Source organism: Triplophysa dalaica, chromosome 7 (genome assembly GCF_015846415.1).
Source record: "Triplophysa dalaica isolate WHDGS20190420 chromosome 7, ASM1584641v1, whole genome shotgun sequence".
Lineage (NCBI taxonomy): Eukaryota > Metazoa > Chordata > Actinopteri > Cypriniformes > Nemacheilidae > Triplophysa > Triplophysa dalaica.
The window spans coordinates 3,561,401-3,579,524 of NC_079548.1; the positions used below are offsets into that span (position 1 = coordinate 3,561,401).

General features: G+C 37.6%; 1 protein-coding gene across 2 annotated transcripts in view; it reads right to left on the bottom strand.

The window, feature by feature from the left end:
- Window positions 1-800: 800 nt before the first annotated feature.
- LOC130426398 (protein shisa-6) overlaps window positions 801-18,124 on the bottom strand; it is a 58,100-nt gene continuing 40,776 nt past the window's right edge. The window contains exons 6-9 of one of the 2 annotated variants that reach the window (XM_056753153.1): window positions 7,889-7,951; window positions 6,767-6,787; window positions 4,694-4,819; window positions 801-2,163 (exon numbers count right to left, since the gene is read on the bottom strand). In XM_056753153.1, coding sequence (XP_056609131.1) covers window positions 1,544-2,163; window positions 4,694-4,819; window positions 6,767-6,787; window positions 7,889-7,951 — 830 coding nt within the window. In that variant the 3' untranslated portion in view covers window positions 801-1,543. The remainder of the gene's footprint in view (window positions 2,164-4,693; window positions 4,820-6,766; window positions 6,788-7,888; window positions 7,952-18,124) is intronic. The other variant, XM_056753154.1, reaches the window with a different exon arrangement.

Genomic DNA, 18,124 nt, shown 5'->3' on the forward strand with positions numbered 1-18,124 from the left:
CTTGAACCTCCACATGTTTTTGAAAACAAAACCGAGGGTCCATTGATTTTTCTTCGGTAATAATCAACATTTTGCTCGAAATGCTGTTGAAAGAGACAAAAATAATAAAGAAGGAGTTGTGTCTAGTGTTTATTGTCAACCCTCTTTTAGAAAGCTAAAGATAGTAATTGTTAAGCAGCATTTATTGTACCACTGCTGTCTTTCTGAAACCTCGTATCTCCATATTCATTAGAGTCATTATTATTGGTCACAGTTTATGTTTTGCAAACATCCAACCAATAAACAAAAGTTTTTCTATTTCCTGAAAAAACAGCAAATTTGAACAGACAAGGTTTCCAAAGGACAGCGTTGATGTTAAAAACAACCCTTAAAATTGGAGATCTGCGGGTCGATTTCATAAAACCGTAATTATATCAAGACCTTGATAATAAACACAATCAAAATGGCACTTATCTCAAGAATTCCCTTGAGTCGTCTAGAGCAGAGCATCATGGGAAATCCCTGACAGACTGACAGTAAACATTGTGAAAGAGCTACTTCACATTTATAGAATGTTCTTCATTAGCATCTTTCAGGAGGGAATATGCTATTTAATTTCGTATAATAGGCCATTAAACGCATATCTTCCATCATCATCATCATTATTTATTCAGCACCAATTTTCTTCCCCTGATTGCGATATGTTGCCTGTGTTCGTTTCATTAACACTTCGGGGAGTTAGACAATCAAGAAAGCAAAGCGAATGGGTCATTCTTATTCAAAACTAGCAGACGATGCATACGAATGGCTAAATCCATTTATTCACCATTTGTCTACAAGTACAGGTTAAAAAACACACGCACACACACGTTACTGTACACATCTGTGATGTCAAATATACGTCGGGTGAGTTGGTTATGCTAGAAAACTGAACAATGAGACGTCAAAACGTAACCCAGAGAACCCACAAAGCTAACCGGCTGTTTAGCTAACTGAGCGTATTTACAATCAGCTAAGCGAAACGTCACAGCTCTACTTGAAACGTATCGTGAAAAAAAAACAGAAGAACAGAGATTATGTGACAAAGGAAAATCGAATCGAGTTTTATTGTGCTTTTAAACCCTTTCGCCCAATTCGATATATCGAAATGGGACGTGTTTTTCGAAGAGGCACTCGATACGTGCTGACTTCTATTTATATAGAAGAATCTCTATAGCTATGATTAGTTACAAATCATAAATCTATATACGGTTTGATTTACTGTTTGAAGTCCGTAGCAGTCCCATCCTCAACCTGGAAAAATCCGTTCGGGTTTGGCGTGCGAAGCCCTTGGGTTTGCTCTACGTGTGAGGAGATCCGGGCCGCTTCGGAAAGCTGACCCAGAACCGATGGAGCGAGACGCTGGAAGCGGGAACAGGTCAAGGTTGGATTCATTTAAACGACCCAGTCAAAGTGGGACGGCGTGGTGATTTTAGAGTTTCTTGGATCTCAGGCTAACCCGCAGCGCACTGCGGCGATTGTTTGTTGACATCATAGTCGCTCGATCTTCCGTTCCGTCGTAAAGTTAGACAGTTACTTCATTCTTACTGGCGGTTCTATACTGATGGTGGTGATGTCCCGGGATATACTGTAGATGGTCCACCGTGTGCATGCGGCGGTTGGCGAAGGCTTGCCGCTTGTTGCCCACCTGTGCATCTCCGACAGTCAGCGTGTTGGAGAATTCGCTGGTGCTGCTGGGGTGCGAGTGCATCTTCATCATTTTGTAGTGCCGGTCCATGACCGGCGTCGTCGGCACAAACATGTCCGTGTGGGAAAGCGCCCGAGACATGGCCTTTTCTCGGTAATTGGAGCGGCGCAAGGACAGCATCTTATCCGGCGACAGAAGGGGATCCTGCGAGTGAAGTCGGTCGGCCGACAACAGCTGCTCCTCGGATAGGATGCGTCCGTGGTACGGAGAGAGACCCCCTGCGCCTCTGCCGTACGACATCAGGTAGTCCCGGCTGGGATTGGAGCGGGCGGGGGACAGCACGTGATCCTGGGACATGGCGCGTTGCACACGCTTGGGCTTCTGCCGTTGCGCCGGAGGTTCCACGTTCAGCTTAACCATGTGCGACTGCAGGTTACCGCCACGGGGCTGGTCGTGCAGGTGATGTTTCCGCATGTAGTACTCATCGTCTTTATCTACTGAGAAAGAGAAAGATCTCACGGTTAGCTCAAAGACGCATTATAAAATAATGCGTCATTGGTAGAAAGAGGGAGAGTCACAAATATGATCTTTGATATCTTGTTTATTTTTAGAAACTTTTGAGATCAAATGGAGAGCAAAGTTACGTCATTAGACATCATGTTTCTCATTATCATATTTATCTCACTACACTGTTATCATGGCCAAAATTATTCACAGTAACAATGTTATTGCAATAGATTGAAGTTTACAATATTACGATATGTGTGAAATAAACAAGGTATTGATACTGTTGGGGGTTGGTATCATGGTTATCATGGCCAACACTGGTATATTGTGATACCCCTATTTATCATATTTTTCACTCGCAAAAAGACCCAGAAATCTCATATCTCCTCTAAACTTTAAATGTCTCGTGCTGTGTGCAGATTTGGCAAAATACGATATGAACTAAAAATGTCTCTTTAAATTACATAAACTATTAAACAAACTGCCAAAAAGGATGCAAAATAATTTACACAATTTTTTTCAATTTCTCTGTTTCTCTGTTCTGCACTGCTCCTATTTTCTTTCTCAGTATTCATGTGCTATTTTCCAGTACAAATATGTGACATGAGATTGAAGCGAAATTACTCAAGAGTAAGAAAAATAAACTTGAAATATGTTTCACTTTTTTTTAAAGGGAAAAGTTCACCCCAAAATGAAAATTCTGTCATCATTTACTCACCCTTCAGTAATTTCAATTAACACAGATGAATGTTAGTAATTTTCATTTCAGGGACATCCGTGACTACCATAGTAGGAAGAATTATAGAAAGTCAAAGGTGCCAGAGAACTCTTTACTTTCCTAAATTCTTCAAAATATCTCTTTATGTGTTCAACAGAACAAAAGAAAACAAAATATTGTTTTTCCTACTATGGTATCGGAAGATGTTCCAGAACTGAAAATTGCATTCATTCTTCCAAATATCTTTCTGTGTGTTCATTGACACAAATAAATGTACACAGGTATGAAACAACCTGAGGCTAAGTAAATGATGACAGATTTTTTATTTTTGGATGAACTATTTCAAAATGGCTGCTTTTTTGCTTGTTTTAAGCACAAACCTACACAAAACAACACCAAACATCCTACTATAATATCAACTTTCCTCATCAAGTTTGTATTTTGATGTAAGAATTTTTGACATTTGTTCTGGAAATCAAGCCGAAATGAGACATTTATTTTTGCAGTGCCTGAGCCACAGAGATGTTGAATGTGTTTGAAAGCGTTTGGTGGATAACGTTTACCTCCCTAATGAAGACAGGATCTGATATCTGGCTGCTTCTGGAGTTCACAATTACCATCACTGACACCGCCGGACTTTGGCAGGCGATTGTGAGGCCGTGACATTAGATGTGAAAAGGTCATGTGGACAGGCCTACAGGCCAGAGTCTGGCTGACGGTCACTTTCGAACCCAAGAGCTCAATTATCTGCTCACGCGTGTAATGTGACACAATGCCACAGGCGTCAGACTCTAAATATGAGCCGATGACCTCTCAGGATAAAATGCCTTTCCATATGCTAATGTTGGGCCGGCCGTCACAAGAGACAGGTGAATAGGATAGTTTAACTATAAATATGAAATTAACACTTTATAGTGAGACAATGGTCCATTTTTGGATACTACGGAGACAGTATAAATCACACAAAAATAAAGGATAAACCACGCCAAAGGGAATTGGGTGACCTCTGTTTGTCTCACTTTCATCTCTCCTGCTTATTTCGTTTATATAGCAAACCTCATCATTTGTTTCAAGTTTATTATCTAGAGATGATTTCGGAGAGCAGATTGTGTGCTATTCTCTCGTGTCATTAAAGCCATGTCTCTCATTTATCATGCCTAATATCTCCATCTTTTGTTTCCTCGTTGCCTATGAGATCGTAGCATAATGTTAGTCATTAATAAAGGACAGAACAAAAGCACGTTTTGGCCATTTTAAATCGTAGCCCATAAAAATATTCATTAAAAATGAAGTGTCACTACTGTGCCAATACTGTCACCTTGTGACATTGCAAACGACCTTAAAGTTAACCAAGCAATGAATAAAGCGGACAGGGAAAAGGTATTTTAACAATGAGCTCTGTGACCCAACGGCCTATTAAAGAAGTGAAAAATTGTCCTGCATTAGCGGTCATGAATCTCAGCTCCGCCCCCTGGTAAGAAGGGTACAGCTGACGTCTGGAGATCTACAAATGTGAGGGGGGATAAAAAATTGGCATGGTTTCCTCCCATTGACACACTTAACCCCACAGAAAATCTTAACTCCATTCTGACCACTTTTGGAGTTCACGGCCCTGTTTTAGACATCTTTGGTCTAAAAGAATGTATTTATATTGTTCAATTCAATTGTGCTTATTGGCATGACAAAAATGTTACATTGTATTGCCAAAGCATTTGCTCTCTTTCTCTCTCTCTCTCTCTCTCTCTTGCTTTCTCTCTCTCTCAAAGGAAGCACATGTGTTGTAAGATGGCGCGAATACTCACTTGATTCTGCTTTCATGGTCATATCATATGAAGGAGGAAGATGAGTGAGATTCTGAAAGGAGCGTGAGAATGACAGATCGTAGGGTTCAGTCTGTGACGTCAGAATATTGTTCATCCTCGGCTTCTCTGCAGGGTCAAAGACAGAGAGAGGCAGAGAAAAAGAAAGATGAAATACAACCAGTTCACAGTGTGTGCAGACCAATGCGACATCTGTCAGAAAACACAGCATTTGTTTGTGTGCACGTGTGTGTTTAAAACAAGTACATGAAACTACTCTTGCAGTTCAAAAATATCTGTATTATTTTCGCCAGAAAAGAATCTTAACATCAAGAAACAAAATGATTGTACTTCAGAAGCATCTCACATGATGTTTAGTCTTTCAGAGAACACTTCTTGAATAAAGTTGGGTTTACATCATTTGCATTGTTTAGGTATAAAGCTTACTAACTTATTTTAGAATTTTGCTTAATTTGCTTAATCTTACAATCTTAATCTTATAGTCACCCTGTTTTAAGGATGCTTTTTTGGGATTTCAAATGGAAATCAAGACAAGAATACATGAGAAAATACGTACGATTTTTATGCCATGCCACTTACGTGTGTATCTAAACGTTTACATTTGTGCCTCTGTCAAACGTGAATGCATGCATAACACTACATATGCACACACATGTCAGTGTTTCATTGTGTTTGTTCATGTGCTGCTTCAGTGTTGTGCTGGAAAAGTCATTACACATATTTACACAAAACTGAGTTATGGGACACAAAACATCTTCTAACCATACAGACAAAGGGTACAGTGAGAAAGAGTGTATGTGCACGTTCACAATGTACATGTCAGAAAAAAAATCTTGTTTGAGTAGATTTTAACAACTAGAGTGTTAAAACACAGGAACCACAGGACACACAACCTGCAGAGAGACTGCACACATATAGCATATATACTGTACACACATAGAGACTGTATATAAAGGGATGAGCAGAGAAAGACTATAGACTGTACACGTATAGACACTGTACACATATAGAGATTGGATACATCTAGACAATGCACACATATAGAGATTGGACACATATAGACAATGCACACATAAAGAGACTGGACACATATAGGCACTGCACACATATAGAGAATGGACACATATAGGCACTGCACACATATAGAGACTGGACACTTACATTATATACACGGCACACATATAGAGACTGGACACATATAGATACTGAACACATACAGTATATACACTGCAGACATATTGAGGCAGTACGCATATAGGCACTGTAAATATATTGAGACTGGACACATATGGAGACCGTATATAGAGAAAGAGATAAGCAGAGAGACTGTACACACACATATATATATATATATATATATATATATATATATACACTGCACATATATAGAGACTGGGCACATATAGACACTGCACATATAAAGAGAGTGGACACATATAGACACTGCACATATAAAGAGACTGGACACATATAGACTGTACACACACACATATATATATATACACACTGCACACATATAGAGACTGGGCACATATAGACACTGCACATATAAAGAGAGTGGACACATATAGACACTGCACATATAAAGAGAGTGGACACATATAGACACTGCACATATAAAGAGACTGGACACTTATAGACTGTACACACACATATATATATATATATATATATATATATATATATATATATATATACACACACTGCACACATATAGAGATTTGGCACATATAGACACTGCACATATAAAGACAGTGGATACATATAGACACTGCACATATAAAGAGACTGGACACATATAGACTGTACACACACACACATATATATATATATATATATATATGGAGACCGTATATAGAGAGAGATATAAGCAGAGAGAGACTGCACACATATGGACACTGGACAAATATAGAGACTGGACACGTGTAGATACTGCACAGAAATTGAGACTGCACAGCAGATACACACTGAGAGAGCAAAAATGTAATGATTCTACATACAAATACATGAGGGAAAAGATAAATTATACACATGATTAACATGTGTACTACTTACCATAGTATTCTATTCTGTGTCCTGATAACCCAAGTGAGAAAAACAAAATCAGTAACAAAAAACTTTTTAACATGATGTGTATCCCAGATAATATGTGATGGGTTTCACCATTTTGAGTCAGAGGTTGCAGCTAGATACTGTGCTTATTTATGTGGATTTTTCTTTTTGTTATGTTTACATCTCAACTTAAAACGATTGCTGATTCATTCTGTAATGTGCTTTGACCATTATCTGTAGCTGCTAAGTCACAAACACAACAAACACACGGTAAGATAAGAAAATTAAATCCAAACATCATTTGCAATCATTAGAGTCTATTCACTTATTAAAAAGGATTTGTAAGGGTCAGTGTTTAAGTCAATATATTTTAGCAAAATGTTTGTTTCTTTGGGTCGAAATGACTCAAAATGATGGAGCTGGCCCATATTATCACCGAGAGGTGTGGGTTGTTGAGAGTCTCGAGTGTCGGAGCGAGATAATGTGTCTTTAATGAACTTCTTCAGCCGGCACAAAAGCCGCTTGATTCAATAGAGTTCAGATGTTAATAGTCACCGTTCCACCGTGAGACTCGTGGCCAATGTGCGATTGCAGCCTGAAAAGCTTTTTCACACCAAATCACATTTGGTAAGCGGGAGATATGGTCAGAGTAAATACAATCGCGGCTTTTCAATAATGCGGGCAAACCGTGGAGATCTGATTAGCACAGCGTTCTGTTACGGAAATCCTCCTGCTAGCGAGGCCATTTACAAGCTAAGCTTTTAATTTCCTGTCAGGAGAGTTTCTGTCAAAGCCGTGCTTTTTTTCCACGCATAAATGTTCGGTAAAGCGTTTCTCTGATGTCGAGGAGTTAAGTATGGCTGATGCCGGAGCTTATCAACACTTATTTGATGAGGTTAATTACGACGATAGAATCTAGTTTTATTAATTACGTGCGCTGATGTTATAAGGCATGTTCTTCACACTGAAACCATCTGGGTGTTGAAGACCGTGATGCTATCGAGATGTCTTCATAAATCAATTAAACTCTGATTTAACGCCGTGCTGCCTAAAGCCGTATTTATAGACTTTACAGGCTGCACACGCCTAAGACAAAATGATCTGAAATAACGGGAAACAACTCACCGATTTTGGGCGTGTGTGAGCCGGTGAGATCCAGATGGCTGGTGTATTCGTGCTGATGATTACCTATGAGAGAGAAAAAAAAGATAAACTGGTGTGGTTTCATGCTTTTAAATGAATAAACCATCACGACAGAACCGGTGGCTTGTGAGTTTCAGGTGGATTTGCTGTTGTATCTCAGACATTTATATTTATTCAAAATAAAAATAAATTAATTTGTACTATTTACAAAACACCTTTTTCATAAATGCAAGATGTAATGTTTGGGTAATAATGCTCAGGTAAATTACAAATAGTAATATATTCTGCCTTTGATGTTTCAACACAATCTCACAGCAAAAACGTAACTATTGTAAGATGTGGCTAATTCGTACGAATTCAGACGATCTCATTCTTACATTTTAGTTGGATCTGCTTTTGCGCAAGTGACGTTAGATTTAGGGGCGGGGCTTCAGTATTGTGTTTTTTACTTGTGATCGTACGATTCACAACGTACAAATTCATAGGAATAAGGCACCTCGTAAAAAACTCGCGAATTCTCGTGAGATCAGGTTGGATGTTTGTTTGCAATGAAAATTTAACCATGCAATGTATTTACATTTTTTAAGGCTTTTTACATACATTGGTTCATACACTTTTATGTGTGCCCACTATAGGCTAGCATACATTGGCTAAGAAACAAAAACATAAATACCATGTTACCACTTGTATACTGTGTTTACCACAGTTAAAATTCTGCAAAACCAAAAACAAACCGTGCAAATATTTAACTTTTGATGCTTTCTCTATCCAGCAGACGTTAGTAGACAACAATGTGTTTGTGGATGGCAGAAACCGTCTGGACAAAACCCAACAGAAGAGATGAAATCCATTCAGAGAAAGGTTACACAAACAACTGATCCGTGATAACTGCTTCTTTCATTTAAACGAAGAACAAAAAGTAATAAAACCAATATTGCGCTCTAAAAGTCTATGTGTGCCCGAAAGTTTACTCTTCACAGTGAACTTACACCGTTTGCTGTGAGAGGTCACACTCCAACTGCAAGAAAACAACCAGTTCGTTTTCAGAATAAAAATGTGATGCAACAATGGTTCCATCTTACACAGACTGAGTGGCACAAAAGGCATTGCTATGCAGTTGCTAGGGTGTTCTGGGTGGTTGTTAAGGTCATGGACAGTGAGCTGTAATGGTGATTGATCAGATATGCAAAATATCTGAGTGTTTTAATGTCTTGAAGTATGGAATCGGGCTCATATCTGTGGTCATATCCAAGAGTCTCTTGTGTTCTGTAAATCAAACACTCAGCGGCGACCCAGAAACTCTTCAACACCATTTATACAATTAAAACATTACCAATAAAACCGCTGTGACACCCTCTGATATTTAGTTATAACAATTATTCTGAAGCACTTTGTGTGACAAAAGGTTGTAAACAACAGTGTAGCGATAACTGATTTCATTTTCCTCCGTGTTAAAGGGACAGTTGACCCAAAAATATTGACCCATTTACATCATTTCAAAAAATGCGTGACTTTCTTTCTTCTGCAGAACTCAAAAGAAGATATTTTGAAGAATGTAGATAGCCAAACAACACTGAACCCACATTGACTTCCATTGTATGAACACAAAGCCACTGAGACATTTCTCGAAATATTCTCTTTTGTGTTGTACGTATGAAAGAAATTCATACATGTTAAAAATGACACGAGTATGTGTAAATAATGCATTTTTGGGTAAACTAGAATGTATTCACCCTATAATGTCATCATTGACATGACTTCCTCCATCGAAAACAACTGTGCTGCAAATATTTATCAGAATGTCTACACTGGATTTACATGAAGTAACAGTCGAGAGGCAACATAAAAGACGAAAAAAGATACAAAAAGATGCCATTTCTACAAAGCCACGTTCTAGTTTCGCATGAAGAACAGTCTCCTGTGCTCCTCACATTCAATTCAACGCAGTTAAACATAATCACCTTAATTTAAGCCTCACGAAAAGCTATTGTACGGCTTCAGATGCCTAGGATGGTACCGATCATATGAACTATTATTACGCTGCTATTTTACCCTTTTCAAACTTGACATCACTGGTAATAATTCACCATCTCTGTATGGAGAGAGTATTGTGAATATTCCTATAAACTCTTGCTCTTGTTTAAGCCACCAAATTCTGAATAGTGAACTCACTGAAAACTGCCCTAAAACAAAGATGTACTTTTCTCGAAATGTTTCGAAGATCAAAGCAGCCTGAGAAACGTCAAACCCCGAAGAGAAGAAGAGTTTGGGCGGAGCTTCATCAGACAACAAAGAGTTTCTTCTGTGTGGATTTAATGGTGAATGCAGATGATACAAACACAGATGATGAGGGCAGAAAACAGCCCAATTATACAATGAAACACTGGATGCTAAATGGCTAAAAGTGCGGCGACTGCAGACGGCAGACACGGCCCGCCTTTCATCCAGGGACCAATTATCCCATCTTCACTACACGGCTGGAAATGAACTTGTGTTCAGACAGGAAACAGATTTTCTGTGCTTCACGCACACACACGTTAAACAACCAAAACGTTCAGATCGTCACTACAAAAGCTTCAAACAATCCCTGAAAAACATTCTGTTCACGTGAATGTTTTCTTTAAAGTTTGGAGGAATACGTGGTGTGCATTTCACGTTGCATTGTCGACTCACGCCGAGATGAGAACAATTAGCTTCAAACGGTGATCTCAAACCATTTCTTCCCAGAGATGACAGCAAGACAACAGAGGATTGCAAACGCTGGCAATCCCAACACGTCTTTCAGGAGTTATTGGAGAACACGCATCAATTTGTTTCAGACTTCAGGGTGCCCATTGTAAGAAAATCATATGAGTAAAACCGAAGCGTAATTGCTGCCTGAAGCTTTTATTTTGTACAAAAGTGGTGCCAAAGTCAAAAGTTCAATGACCATTTTTAATTTACTTACTGATGAAGAAAATGAGGTTATGACATTTCGGCGCTTTCAACAGACATGATAGCGAGAAAGTCAGGATTGTGGAAAGTCAACCTGAGCACAGTGCTTTGGGATTTCATGCAGGTGCGCACGTCCTTAAGCAATTATTATGAGAAAATCCCCAACACTGTGTACAGTATACATACTACGTAAATAATACTGCATAGCCCCCATCAAAATATAAACAAAAAATGACTTGCCATATTTCGGAGTTGCTTTTATAAAGCGATGCATCCGAATAGACATTTTTTTTAATTAAGTTTTCAGGTCCAGGTGTCATAACTAAATGTCAAACTGCCCAGTTAGAAGGTTAGAAGTTCCTCTACATGTTCTTCTCAAAGGAGGACACTCGCTGACATAAGCCAGTTTTTGTCAGCTCAGGGTCACATTGACAGGAGTAATACAGACAAATTACTGAGAAATTACAACCATATGAATAGAGAACACAACAGTAATATAATGTTTCCTATTTGAACATCACATTCTTATTGGTCAATAATAGTTTCCACGTTTGGGAAATTAAACAACAACAAATCCTAATGGTTTGAAAACTATCTACATAAATAATACATGCAGCATTGAATGTTTTACAATATAGGAATTAAAAAGAATCCAAACACTGATGTTAAACAGACTAAAAATGTCTAAACAAAACAGTACAACATTGCATTTATGTCAACAGAAAACCTGTGTACTGTATAAGAATTTGTGGTAACTTTGACAAAATAGTTTTTAAACTTCCGCCCACAAAACCCTTTGGTGGGTCATGGGATCAATCTCAGAGAACACAAATGCTGATAAAACATTCCTTGAAATAATTTATTCAACATGTCTCCCAAATGCAAAAATTGTCACCTTGGAATTATAAGGTTAAATTCTCAGATAACAACCTTTACATTTTTGCATTCGATTTGTTTTTTAATTCCCCTACATAAAAATACCCATGACAATGTTAATAAGTTGACAATAATTCCAAGATTATAGAAGCACAGTTTGCAAACTGAATAATGGAAAAGGTGAGTAAAGTACCATGTAAAACATTGACACATTTAAACTGACTAATTTGATTTTGAAAGTTTTTTTTTTAACCAGCTAGAGGTCGTTTCACTTTAGAACAGAACTACACTTCATTATAAAATGCTTGCACAAATAGCCTATGCTTTAAGGAGAAAGACTGAGAAAAAACACAATTTAAAAGAGACTGACGGTATTCCCAATGATGGAGCAAACCACTTTCTGTGCGAGTCGTGCATTTAGAAAACACTTAAAAAGCTGCTTGCGTATGTTAATGAAACATTGAGAGACCTCAGAGCAGACGCTGAATCAAACACACTTCAGATGACCTGAATAACTACAGCATTGTTTCTGGGGAATTTATTAAATTCAATAAAACACAAAGCCAATAACATGTGCGACCGAAATACTGACAAGCCAGGTCTCTGAAGAAAAACAACAGAAAACATTTGCATATAGAAAGCAGCAGTGATGCTGGCTTGAATTTACAGTTTACCCAAAACTACGGGGGGAGACTATATGACTCTACACTGAAAAAAAACGGTAGTTTTACAGAATTGAATTGTTATTCTTTATACAGATTTTATGGTTAAAAAACGTCAAATTACAGAAATAAACGGTTATTCCTACAAAGTATTTCTGGCGCCCCAGCTGCCAAATTATTTTGTTTTACTTTTTAAATAAAGTCAAATTCCTTACAGGAAAAACATGTAATTTTACAGCTAAAACTAAAACTATATTATTTCATTTGTTTAACAGGATTTTTTAAAATGATTCAGTGGAACACAAAAGAAGATATTTTGAGAAATGTCTCATTGGTTTGTGTCCAAACAATGGAAGTCAATGGGGTTCAGTGTTTGATTATCGACATTCTTCCAAATATCTTCTTTTGCGTCACCTTGTGTACACATGAGGGTGAATAAATGACATCTTTTTCACTTTTGGGTGAACTGTTCCCTTAAACATACATTTTTATACTTTAACAGTATTTAACAGGTAAAACCAGTGGTTACCGCAGTAGAGGATGTTGGTGTATTTACGGTTCATTTTAATATTACAAGCACATATAAACAGCTGTGGTGCTCTGCTTTGAGAGCTGAATGTACATCAGGGCCGGTTTCTAAATGTAAGTGCCCTACATTGAGTGATCTACGGGGGAACGAGGCATTTCACAGCACTCAGCTGGCAGACAGGATCAAACCGTTCTGTGCCTCCTTCCACCCGCTTTTAAAAGAGAGCTCTCATTTCTGTCCGGAACAGATGGAGGAACATTCATTTCCTATTTTAATAAACACATGAAGTAAACAAGTCCCATCTAGAGCTTTTATACACATTCAACCACTTGATCAAATACTAAAGTTCCAATCAGACTCAAACTTTTATGAATCAATATCTGTAAGCAGTAAAAGTCATGTGTACATAAACACACATTTAACATTCAAAACATTTTTATACAGGCAACATATTCAGAGTGAGCACAAATCTTTGAAGGATTTCGGTGGCGGGTCACAGCGGGTTGAAGACGTGTCTCTCATTGGATTGCTTGTAAAGATAAGCACAGATTTAACTGATGTCTTCCTCAATTTAAAGAAGTAACATCACTCAAAACTGTCATTATCTCTACGCAGTGATTCCTCTACGCGCGTGATGATGTCCTGGAGGATTCTGGGATACTGTGTCACATTACAAAGAGAAACTTTTGCACAACCAAAATAACAGTGGACAAAGTAAAAAAATGTAAAAAAGCCAAAAACACATGTTGCATAAAATATCCGACAGCAACATAAACATTTAATGACACTTAAACACTTAAAGGGACACTTCACCCAAAAATGAAACATTTGTCATCATATACTCACCTTCGAGTTGTTCCAAATCTGTAAACATTTGGTTTGTTGGGATAAACACGGAGAAAGACATTTGGAAGAATGTTTATTACTGGACAGATTTTTCCCCCCATTGAAAAAATAGACCGTAGGCAAAATACAATGGCAGTCAAAAGTGTCCCAGAACTGTTTGCTGTCCAACAATCTTCAAAATGTCATCTTCTGTATTTTTTCCAACTATGGGAGTCAATGGGGAGCAAGATTTGTTTGGTTATACGCATTCTTCCAAATATCTTTTTCTGTGCTCATCAGAACAAATACATTTATACAGATTTGTAACAACTTGAAGGTGAGTAAACATTGACAGAATTTGAGTGAAGTATACCTTTTAGCCATAAAAATTAATACTTTAATACATTTGTATATACAAATAATTCACTAAAAACAATTGTTATTTGTAATCATGGAATGGATATACATGACAAAAATATCCAAAACAAGATTTTTGTGATTTCTTAATTTACGGTCTTATTCATCCTTTAATAGAGAAAACACATAAATGTGATCCAGTTTTAGAAGATTTGTACTGACATTTGTCATGATGAACATTTGCATTAAATAGAGCTCAATATGCACTCGAATGATTCTCATTAATTTCTCCAAAGGCTGAATGATCTAAGATACATTATGCACCTTCATATTAACTGAACATCAACATTTGAGTCTGTTTATTCAACTTCTTTAGTTTATTCATAGTCATGTTTTTGCCTTTAACACCTTTATTTGACAGGACAGTATAAATGTTTTTAGGAAAAGCAGGGTGGAGTGAGGGGTGCAGATCGGCACAGGACCTCGAGCTGGGATTCAAATCATTTCTTATGTTAAGATTTCTTTTTATTGTCAGTCATTTTTATTGGAAGTGAGTAACAGTGCGATTGGGGTTCAAGAGAACAGTTTAGACGTTCTCTGGGATTCAAACCCATTTTGGCAGAAACGTCAGAGATTCATTTGATATTGAAACACTTCATTAGGCGTCTTGAGCTGTGCGAGAGCAACGTCTGAGCAATAAAATGTTTCTCTAAGCACACAATTAATAAAGAAGAGTTTGATTCATATTTCTGCGGGGAATATCGTGCTTGTTTTTCAGGTTTGTACTTCCGCTAGTTCTTCTCTCTCTGAAGTGAACTCAAGCGATTTCTCCTCCATGCCTTCCACTTCAAATCTCAGACTCTCATTCAAGCTCTTAAAACGCTCGGCACGCAGAGCCGCAAACCTCACCCCCATCCCTCGACCCTGAGGCACACCGATCCTGAAAACACCAGGAACACATCGCAGAAGAACGAGGCGTTCTAGCCGTGGGAATGATGAAGTGCTTTGATTCCGCGTGACTTAATCAAACATTTGCACAATGAGAAAACAAGATTCACGTTTGGTCAGGGAAGCAAAAGTGAATTATTTTCCTGAAATCTCATTGGCCATGGCTTACGTTTGATTAATCGCTTTGTGTTTGTTCACAGTTACGCCGGCGCGTGTTGCTCACGGGACAACAGACTAATGAGAGGGAAATCTCAGGCTTTGTGAATAAACCAGATCCGTAAATGAGCTGGCAATTATGAATCGCTTTTGACTGTGTGCTGACATTTCACAGACTGGACTTGAATGCATAATTTTCTTGCTTACAAACAGCTGTTGTTTATCTGATGTAAATCTCACAAAACCTGTCAAGAAAATGAAAACGAGTATCTTGATTTAAACTAGTGGTGGGCCGTTAACGCCGTTAACGCAGTGAGACTATTATCGCGCGTTAAAAAAAATGTCGCCGTTAATCTATTCTCAGAGTTGGGTTGGGAACTGGGTCTATACTACGCAAGCTATGATGACTTTCACCTTGATATTTTAGCGCGGATGTATACCAGCTTAACTGCACTGTACGGGGCGAGAACGAGATTTTTCAACTCGCGTGATTCGTGTCATTCGCGGAAGCAGAAGCAGCCTCATCGTCTCATAACCAGGGCTTCATTCGCGCGATTCGCGCAGCAAGTAGGTCTATTGGCTCTTTGCATTACCATATAAATCACTCGCGCTTGACACGCCATTCGCGTTTGGTCTGAACACAACATAACGTTACTGTGAAATTACCGCATCAAACGTGACGTGCTAACATGAATGCAGCTATGAAGCCGCCGGGTTTGCTTCAGGGAATATTAATTTTTAAGAAGCTTCCCAATAGAAACATCGACAAGACTAAGGTTGTTTGCACCTTGTGCAATGCGGAATTGGTTTAAAAAACACACAGGTAGCGGTCTAGCTTTAGTTGAAACCAGTAACTTTGTATTGAGATCTAATGTATTATGGCTCCTGTATGACATATCGCTTGTTGCTCCCTCACTCTTTGTAAGTCGCTTTGGATAAAAGCGTCTGCTAAATGACTAAATGTAAATGTACTGTAGGAGCTCTTCCAGTCTCAAGTACCACCTAAACGCAAATCATCCCTTAGCTAATGCGGAAGTAAACACAAGTTCATCTTATTGAACATAATTTAATTTTCATCACCAATTATCATAGTAGAGGAGCTTTCTCAAGCAGTTTGTGATGCATTTTGGAAACAGGAGATGAGCCCCTGGTCTAATGCGCCACCTGGCTTGAAAAACCCGTTCTCAAAGACTTACTTTTAGTCATTATTTGGGTAGCACACATATTCTGAATGCCTTCGGCAGAATTCAAATGAGCCATTTTAATCTAGATTAATCTAGATTAATCTTGGAATTAATCTAGATTAATCTAGATTAAAAAACTTAATCTATGCCCACCACTAATTTAAACACTTCTGGGACAAGGATTATCTTAAACCAGGACTAGGACTGAGGTAAATTAGGACATTTGAGCAGTTTTTACAATCATGTATTACAAAAAAACTTTTGTAATTCATTACTAATTACTAATTAAATATTCAATGGTGTAATTAGATTACTAAATAAATGACTCTGTCCAAAAAGTATTTAATAACTTATTACTAATTACTTTCTATGTCCTATATCAACCTTGATAGGTTAAGTGATTCAATAGACATGAAATGGCTCTTTTAATCCATTTAAAGAAATAATATAAAGTATAAAAGTATTATTAACTGACCAAAGTATTACAAATGTGATAATGTACACATTAAAGCACGGATTTTATATTTAGACTTTGAATTTTGATGTCAATCCACTATTGCACACACATACTGTATATTACAACACAAAAAGTAACCGTAATTAAATTACAGAAAAGATTAGAGTAATCCCTTACTTTACTTTTTCAAAGGAAAAGTAATTAAATTACAGCAACAAACTACTTAGTTACACACAACACTGCTGGTGTGCATTTTGAGACAAAACAAGGGCACTTATGTGTTTAAAATATATAATGACAAGCTATTTTGATTTTGGCGTCTGCTAAATGCCCAAATGGAAATGTATGAATGGGCCGATCACGCTGCTCTCTTGACTTCTGATTGGTCAATCACAACATCACATTAATGTTTTCACTGCCAGACTTCTTAATACTTCACATGTTTCCCCCCGAAATCAATAAAAAACAAGCAGCTGTAATTTACCCCCAAAAAATCGAGAGCTATTCAAAATGTTTGTATTGGAAATTTCTAAAAGTATTTCCCCCCACAGCTGCAGTTTTTATGTAATGAAATTGAGCACAAATCATGATATGAAGAAAAAACATATTCACACAAATGTGACTTAACATAACACGGAGATGAAAATAAAAGAAAAAGTGGTTCATGTTAACATGAATACATGCTTTGGCTAACATTCATAATGTACAATATCTTATTAGCATTCAAATAAAAAAATTTAAAAAAATAAAATAGCTGAATAAATTCTGTAGAAACATTCTTCATCGCTCATGTTTGCTAATGCAATATCTAACGTCATTAAATGCAACCTTATCGTAAAGTGTAAAAGAAAAATATAAACTACATAAACCAAACAGATGTTTTCAGAAATCTTTACTACTGAAATGGGTGTGTTGGGTCAAATAGGAACAAACCCAACCACTGGATTGTAAATAACCCAATGCCGGGTCAAATTTTCATCCTTTTTTGACCCAACGCCGCATTGAAAAATAACCCAGCGTTTGTAAAGTCTTTGAACCAGAGAAGACCTGTCTGAGTCTTCAAAAAGGTCATGGCACATTGATCACATGTTCTGTCTCGGTAGATGTATCCATATATCGATCACTCATCTTATGTCAAGGCGGCTCATGATTCAAACATCACTTGATCAAATCATTCAAACATCTTTTGAGTCTGGCCTCAAGAGACGGACACAGACATCAATCCCCTGTCAGCATTTATTATTAATAAACAACTAATGAAACGACCCCGCAAACACTGAATCACTGAAT